Source organism: Paramacrobiotus metropolitanus, unplaced genomic scaffold, assembly GCF_019649055.1.
Source record: "Paramacrobiotus metropolitanus isolate TYO unplaced genomic scaffold, Prichtersi_v1.0 Parri_scaffold0000440, whole genome shotgun sequence".
Classification (NCBI taxonomy): Eukaryota; Metazoa; Tardigrada; class Eutardigrada; order Parachela; family Macrobiotidae; genus Paramacrobiotus; species Paramacrobiotus metropolitanus.
The window spans coordinates 12,145-19,911 of record NW_026570660.1 but is presented as its reverse complement, the minus strand read 5'-3'; the positions used below and the strand labels follow the sequence as shown (position 1 = coordinate 19,911).

At 38.3% G+C, this 7,767-nt stretch overlaps 1 protein-coding gene and 1 long non-coding RNA gene across 3 annotated transcripts; one reads left to right on the top strand and one right to left on the bottom strand.

Moving 5' to 3' along the window:
• Positions 1-1,049: 1,049 nt before the first annotated feature.
• Positions 1,050-5,886, bottom strand: LOC129602401 (uncharacterized). Of its 2 annotated transcripts, none has more exons than XR_008692401.1 (3): positions 5,694-5,886; positions 5,521-5,589; positions 1,050-1,653 (listed from the first exon to the last, which is right to left on the bottom strand). It is a non-coding gene; the product is annotated as an uncharacterized LOC129602401 (long non-coding RNA). The 2 variants fall into 2 exon arrangements; XR_008692402.1 differs by lacking the exon at positions 1,050-1,653 and adding an exon at positions 4,987-5,231.
• Positions 5,887-6,520: 634 nt separating this feature from the next.
• LOC129602400 (uncharacterized) lies at positions 6,521-7,527 on the top strand. Its single transcript, XM_055501409.1, has 3 exons — positions 6,521-6,791; positions 6,856-6,923; positions 6,983-7,527. The coding sequence occupies exons 1-3, from the start codon at positions 6,521-6,523 to the stop codon at positions 7,283-7,285; spliced, it is 642 nt and encodes a 213-aa protein (XP_055357384.1). The 3' UTR covers positions 7,286-7,527.
• Positions 7,528-7,767: the final 240 nt, after the last annotated feature.

Sequence of the window (7,767 nt, the reverse complement as noted above, 5' to 3'; positions counted from 1 at the left end):
GGAGTGCATGGAATAAGAAAAGCAAATCTGCATCCGTGCCAACGCTCGCGCAGGAATGTGTGATTACATGATCGACGGAGCTAATTAGCAGTAGTGAGCATGTTATTGAGGAATATCCCTTAAGTGATACATTCTTCGCAGCCGGTGTAAGTGCCTTATAATTAGCTGTAAGTGCCTTAGTACTTTAAAGCTTTACATGTCTTGGATGCTAGTAATCTTTTTTTCTTCCCGATGTTTGGATAATGTATTGTACATGTTCGTGTTTTTCCCAGTTGCTCCTTTTTGAGAAACGTATAAAACTTTAAACTGCCAATCAATAACGTACGCTTAGAAAAGATTAAGCATAGCAATAATAGAAACAAGTAATCCGATTTCTTATCCATTGGAAGAAAATAACTATTTGTGCCGCTGTACGAATAGAAGACAGTTACTGTATGGAAATATTTATCAGTGCAAGCAGCATCGAGTTTTCTTTGGTTGGAGTGATTAATAAAGAAGTTTACCGATTAGTCAAAGTAAAGCCACGCCTTGAATTCTAGCGCTAGCACCAGTTAAACTGCCACATAGGCATCCATCAGAGAAGATAATTTTATATGATTTTATTCCTAGTGAAAATTGTTTATGCCGTCGATTCCATCATTTTATCCAGCAGTACCAGTTCACAACTACGAGTTTATGGGGTGGTTTTATGGGGTTTTGCCACGAAGAAATTGTTAACAATTCAGAACGCACTCCGCGACAAAAACTCCGCGAGGGATACAAAATTTGCAATTATTTTCTGATGTACAGTGTATACTGCAGGATACTGGTAAGAATTACTGGTAAAGCGGCACGATGTACCGCAAGTCATGCTCAAAACAACAACGGTGCGTCACAATAACTCTGATACCGTATGCACCACATCTACTGTACATAGTATAATACAGTACGAGTACATACACAGATACACTCATATTAATAACGAATTTAATGGACAAACCACCGTTGAATTGTTGTTTACCAATGAATTCGCAAGCTATAAGTTATGTACAACTTACAAGTGCGTACGGCATTTACCTATGCTAACATAGTCTGTGCTTTGTAGTTTGTATATAAAACGCTCGTTTATGTATATCAGCGTTTCACAAACCGTTTACCGCAAATAAATGTTCTGCGCATAAGAGATTTCTTTGCCTGTATATTCCTTAACTTAAAAAGAAAGAAACCATGCAAACAGTGAGGCTCCTTTGGATGGTGCTGTTGGTTGCAGTGCTCGCTACGGTACGCCATCATGATGCTCATGATATTTGTCGAAAATATCTGATTAATACACTGATTCTGGTAAATCAATGTTGATTCCCTTGGTTTATTGATGATTCCATTGTAGTTCAGCGCAATGTCCGGCGTGGACGGAAAGAAGCGCCGCTGTCCCGCGCCGGTCGGCTGTGTACCGGAACTGGAGGACTCCGTTGCCGATCCGGATGGCACAGCCGAATAATGCGGCAAAGAAATAAATATCATTTGCTTCTATTTTATATCACTTGCTTCAATATCACCATAAAGATACATACAGCCATGCAATCCACGCTGTCCAGTGTCCATGATCGTAAACCTCCACGATCGTAACATTACCCTCCGCTTAGATTCTTCGTCCCGAAGAATGGATCAGCTGATCTGAATGCACCATCAAGATCACGGTATAATGGTAATATACCCCACGATTGCTATGACGTAACCGATGGCTCCATTCGACTCAGTATTTTTTTCTGAGTCGAATGGCGATGACCTTAAGGGAGGAAAAGGTCATCTAAAGGTCACGGTCAAAAATGCTATATATATATATATATATATATATATAAATTTTGTTATTAAATTTCTGGTGTTTTCTTCGCAGAAGTGAACATCCTATAGTTATTTTGTTCAGAAAAAGACTGCGAGTCGAACAATGCATAGTTCACGTGGATCCAGGATCACGTGATCAAGTCATTCAAGTTACCGTTCTACATTACAGTTGGTTTCTCAGGTTCTCAGGGTTTCTTTCCTAGGTCAATCAGGTTACTGTTTTATATTAGCGGTGGTTTCTTAGGTTCTTGGGGTTTCTTTCTTAGGTCAATAAGGTTACTGTTTTATATCAGCGGTGGTTTCTTAGGTTCTTAGGGTTTCTTTCTTAGGTCAATAATGTTACTGTTTTATTTTAACAGTGGTTTCTTACGTAGGTTTCTTAGATCTCTTTGGTTTCTTAGGTTTCTTAGGATTCTTAGGTTTCTTAGGTTTCTTAGGATTCTTAGGATTCTTAGGATTCTTAGGATTCTTAGCTTTCTTAGGATTCTTAGGATTCTTAGATTTCTTAGGTTCCTTAGGTTTCTTAGGATTCTTAAACTATTTTGCATGATATAATTTTTTTAGGTTTCTTAGGTTTCTTAGGTTTCTTAGGCTTCTTAGGATTTTTGGGGTTCTTAAAATATTTTGCATGATATAATTTTCTTAGGTTTCTTAGGTTTCTTATGTTTCTTAGGATTCTTTGGTTTCTTAGGATTCTTAGATTTCTTAGGTTTCTTAGGTTTCATAGGATTCTTAGGTTTCTTAGGTTTCTTGGGGTTCTTAAAATATTTTGCATGATATAGTTCTTAAATTTTTTGTAAAACGTCGAGAAAAGTTTGATACTGTGTAAAAACAAACAAATCACACGCCAGTGATAAAAAGGTATAAATGTACACTATATAAATGTATTGTTTTCTATACACTTTTCCTTTAGGTGACCTTGAGTTTGTTGTGAAAAGGTCGAGAAAAGTTTGATACTGTGTAAAAACAAACAAATTAGACGTGAGTGACGGTAAAACACTATAGAAATGCATTGTGCTCTGTGACCTTTAAATGACCTTTTCCTCCCAAAAGGCTATGACCAGTCAACTCAGAAAGAGAAACTGAGTCGAATGACATCATCGGTTACGTAATAGTAATCGTGGGGTATAATACCATTTTACCAAGATCACTGCCATCCGGAGTTCGATAATGCACCGAATGCATAATTAACTGCACGGAATACAATTCAATGGGCACATTAGCCAACCCGGCTACACTGTCCCAGTTAATTGACCACTGTTGTCTGTGCAATGCGTGATCGATGTATCTAAAATGCGTTACTGAACTTGTTTGCGCAAAAAGCAATAAAGGTGCGGAAATGGATGCATTCTACAGGAATAATGCGGCATCCCGCGTTTTAGAGTGCATTTGTCGTGATCGTAGTACATTTCTATGTTTCACGGCTTGCAAAGAGCCCTTTTAATGCTTTCCGTATCCTGTCGAATTAGGGAAGTGGCGGTACATGGTACAAATTCGTATACATGCACAAAATTTTTCACTTTCGCACTCCCAAACCCTTTTTTCTCTTGTTTTAAAACATTCTGTAGTCAAATGATTTATGCTTGAAAACCGTTTGCGCGCGCAACATCAGGTTCGCGAGTTATGGTAGAAAATTCCCAAAAGTTTAAATGCTTTCCGGTGTACCAAACGTCTCATTATAGACCGATCTCCTTCAAATTTTTGCATGTAAATGCACATGGCCATGAAGATCGTTTTTACACCGATCCAGACTTCCACGATTTTTTCAAATTTTAAAATGAATTTTAAAATTTTTGAAATTCATTTTAAAATTTGAAAACATGCTAGAACAGTGGATCGGTGTAAAACGTTCTTCGTGGTTATGCATTTACGTGCAAAATCTGAAAGAGATCGGTCCATAATGAGACTTTTGATACACCTGAATGTATTAAACTTTTGGGAATTCTTTCACAGTCATAACTCGCGAATGTTGCGCGCAAACGGTTTTCAGGCCTGTGTACAAATCATGTGACTACAGATTGTCATAAAACAAGAGAAAAAGGGTTTGGGAGGGCGCGAAAGAGAAAGATTCGTGCATGTACACGAATCTGGTACCATGTACCGGGCCACTTCCTTAAAATATTCTTGCTCAAAAATGACTGTGAATTACAGATATATGGGAAGGATAATACCATACCCAGGCTGGTTAATAAGTATATTGATTATGAAAACAATTATCTCACGTATTAATTTTCTTTGGTCTAGAAAAAATGCATCGCAACAAAAACTTTAGTTATAGTTTAATGAACTCTTGTCGTAAATGGACACAGAATTGCCTGTACTGTATACTCTGAACACTACTAGTACTCATTCATTATGTACACGGCAAAATATTCCAAACAGCGGAGCTTATGATCTTGACGTCCAAATCGGTCTAGTGTAATGTCATATTTTCATAGACTGCTTAATTACAAAAATATTATTGGCGTTTTGCGGAAGCGTTTAATTTGTTATTGTTTTCGTTCTACATAAATTTTCAGAACCGATGTATGCCTTCACTACTGCTGGAAGGAACGAACGTATTATTATTAATGATAGTAATCAGTGATTACTAACCACTAAACAGCAGTAAACACTTTTACGTACTACGTATCGGCTGTTGACATTTTGTACCTATGAATCATTAATGAAACTCAAAAAATAGAACAAACATGGCTAAATATATCCGCGAATTGATTTTGTATAACTTTTGAATGTTCACTGAAATACCTCACAAATCACCATGTTTTTCTTTTATATGACATCACATGCATAACAACTCCGCATAACAACGTTCACTGCAGCAAAAAAATTTCTCATAAAGTATATAAAGATCGTTTGCGTGCATATTTAAGAAATTGTCTTATCGGTTACGTTGAATTTATGTCAAAGATTGTTCTACTAAGCTGTTTTCAATTATTTGAACGTTCTGGGTATACAGTTTTGTTAGCCACAATGCAGGTGCTGAAATCACTTTGGATGCTGTTGTTGGTAGCGCTTGTTGCTGCGGTAAGTGTAAATGTCTGTCATACGACAATAAAGACAAAAATTAATTAGGAATTTTGGAGCATAATTTTCTTTCCTTTCATCCATTTACTGAATCTGATCGTAGTACGTATTCCTAGATTATAATAAGAGCTCTCTTGTAGTAACTAACTAGACTGACAAAAAACATTTTCAGCTTGTTGCGATATCCGGCGTTGAAGGTGGCGTGGCCCCAAAAAATTGTGGAATAGTCCATTGTAAGAGTCCATCCGAAGTCGTCGACTCGGACGGCACCGCGGAGCAACAAAACAAATAGCGCGCGCAGTATTAAGTATATGGATGCAGCTGAAACGTTTTCACGTGTGTTTTTTATCCTTATTGCTCACAATTGGCCAATACAAATTGAGCTGAAATATGGAAATAAAATTATGATATATCGTTAAACGGATATCAAATTTACGAACCAAAAGCTTAAGCGGTTCTCAAAATTTATGTAGAAAAAAACAATAACAAATTAAACCGATTCCGCTTAACTCCGATAATATTATTTTAACTATGCGATTTTTAAAAATATGACATTAGACCGATGCTCGAAATTAGATGAGTACATGTTTGCTCTGCATTGTACAGAGTACCACGGAAAATTCGTTCATCAAAACACCATGATTAAGATTTTTATTTGGTGTAAACCCTTACCTGACATTAGCTGTGGAAATTGATAGGCAGACAAAACGAACGTACTCGTAGAATACCATCCAAACACCGCTAAAATGAAGAAAACATAAGACGTGCGCAGTCGTTTACTTACTTACTGGTCAACAATTAATATATTGTAAATAGCAAAAATTGGAGTACCACATCACAAGTACCGTTGTTTACACCGGCGTATTGTATTATTCAGCCGTATTTTGCATTTTGTTTCATCACGTTTTATGTAATGCTTAACCGTTTGCAAGACACAAAAACATCAGAGAGGAAATGGAGAATTAGAAGAAATACTACATAACTATGTTATGCGTATAATGGAGTTTGTCACGAAAACAAATAGTAATGCATTTAGAGTAGCGGTTAACCTTGCATTTGAGAAAACAGTAAACAGGCACTTGAAGACAAACACACTGATAAGACTTCCGTATTCACGAAATAACTGCTCTAAAACCAACACATTTCTCGACGTGATTGATAGCACTGAGGATTTTACAAAGACTTTATCACTGGTTAGAGATACAATTGTATTGTGAGTGAGCTTGAATATCCGTCTGGGGAGCCGCAGCAGTGAGTATGAGGATGTGCTTGAACAGGATCAAAATATAAGTTCCGCCCTTCTGCTGCTTCTGGAGCAAAATAGCCGGTTAACCCGTCAGTCATCCGGCATATATAAAAAGCCGACGAAGCTGCGAAGTAAAACAGTTATCGAGCCAAAATTAACTCAGCTTTTGTTTTAAACATTATCCTTTTTCTTCTGCTTGGTAAAATTTCGATTACAGTTTCAGTCGTGCACCAGTTCACTCAACATGAATAGTTTAGTAGTTATTCTTGCCTGTGCGGTTACGGCTTCCACTGCCTCCTCTATCTTACAAAGTACAGTACCGTACTCTGTGGACTAAAATTATTTATGATTTATAAACAAATCTAAAATTTGAATTAACAATAATAAGTTGAAGTCTTTAACTCTACAGTATTTAACACTGTGATGATGACGGTGTACAGATACTCAGCCATACATCAAACGAGCTGTTGCCGAGGTGCAACAGGCCACGCAAGAAACCGTCCCATCCAGCTTACTTCGGCAAGCCAATCAAACCTTGTCAGCTTTCGACGACCTTACACATTCCACCGAGGTCGTCGCGCGGAAATTGTGTCGGATCTGCGTGTTGCTAAAGGTCAGCTGCAGCTGAACGGCTTTGACAACGCCGGCGGGGCACAGGCCATTGCCAGAGAGTTGATTACGAAGATCACCGAACAAGGTCTCCCCAACCATTTGCTTGACCTTCGATGCTTTCTTTTGAACAAACTTGATACTGGTTACAGGCATCAAAGGGTTTTTCGGAAGAATTTGGAGGTGGTTCAAAAGAGCTGTCCGGATAGCCCATCGTGTGGTGCGTTTCCCTACCCACAGTATGCAGTTTGTTATGGTACTAACTATGCTTTTTTGCAGATCGCTTTCATAGATGGCTTTGTGAATGGTAGTGGTAAGGCTAATGATGCTACCGCTGATGACAGTGCACTGATCAAGAGCGTCAGCGAGGTCGTTGACTATTTTAAGCCACATGCTGCTAAGGAAATCGGGGCGGCATACCAATTTGCTGCTGACTCCGTTCTCATCACTAGCACACAGCATCATACCGAAGTCGTCCGAGCCGCTCAAGATTTCCTTGGATTTCTGGTTAAATATGAAGGCACTTTGGGCAAGGTCTACGCGGAAACCGTACAGGCCGTCGAATCACTAATAAAAGAGTAAAAAACTATGGGCTTATATGTATCTGTCGTTGTAAAACGGGCAGTTGATTTCCCTTCTTTACAGCGCCGATTGTCGTTAATGTGTTTGACACGGTACATATGTATAATTATGTTTTAAACCGGAAATGAGTTTGTGACTGTACATGTCAGCTTTTTGTAAACTAGCTGACTACTTCAATGGTTTTAATTCGATCCTTCGTACATAAAAAACGATATCAACGTCATCTAAACTAAATCTGACCTGGTGTTCTCGGGTTGCAGCTGTCTTGGAGAATCTTAGATCCCTACGCAGGAACAACCCGTTGCGAAGCGTTATTGCTAAGCATTGTAGTCAAGATGATCTAGTAGCACTGTTTTCTTACGTAACCGAGTACATTTTCACAAAACGACAGCATTCACCGTTATGAAATGCAGAGCAACTTGGAAATTTATGTCCGAGCAAATTTTATATTACCTTCTACGGGGCAGTGATTCACTAAGGCC

Excerpts from the sequence above, each read along its gene's own strand:
- LOC129602400 (XM_055501409.1), top strand. The coding sequence starts at position 6,521 with ATGACGGTGTACAGATACTCAGCCATACATCAAACGAGCTGTTGCCGA. Across the intron at positions 6,792-6,855 it reads TACGAAGATCACCGAACAAG|GCATCAAAGGGTTTTTCGGA; the intron begins GTCTCCCCAACC and ends TACTGGTTACAG. Across the intron at positions 6,924-6,982 it reads TCCGGATAGCCCATCGTGTG|ATCGCTTTCATAGATGGCTT; the intron begins GTGCGTTTCCCT and ends GCTTTTTTGCAG.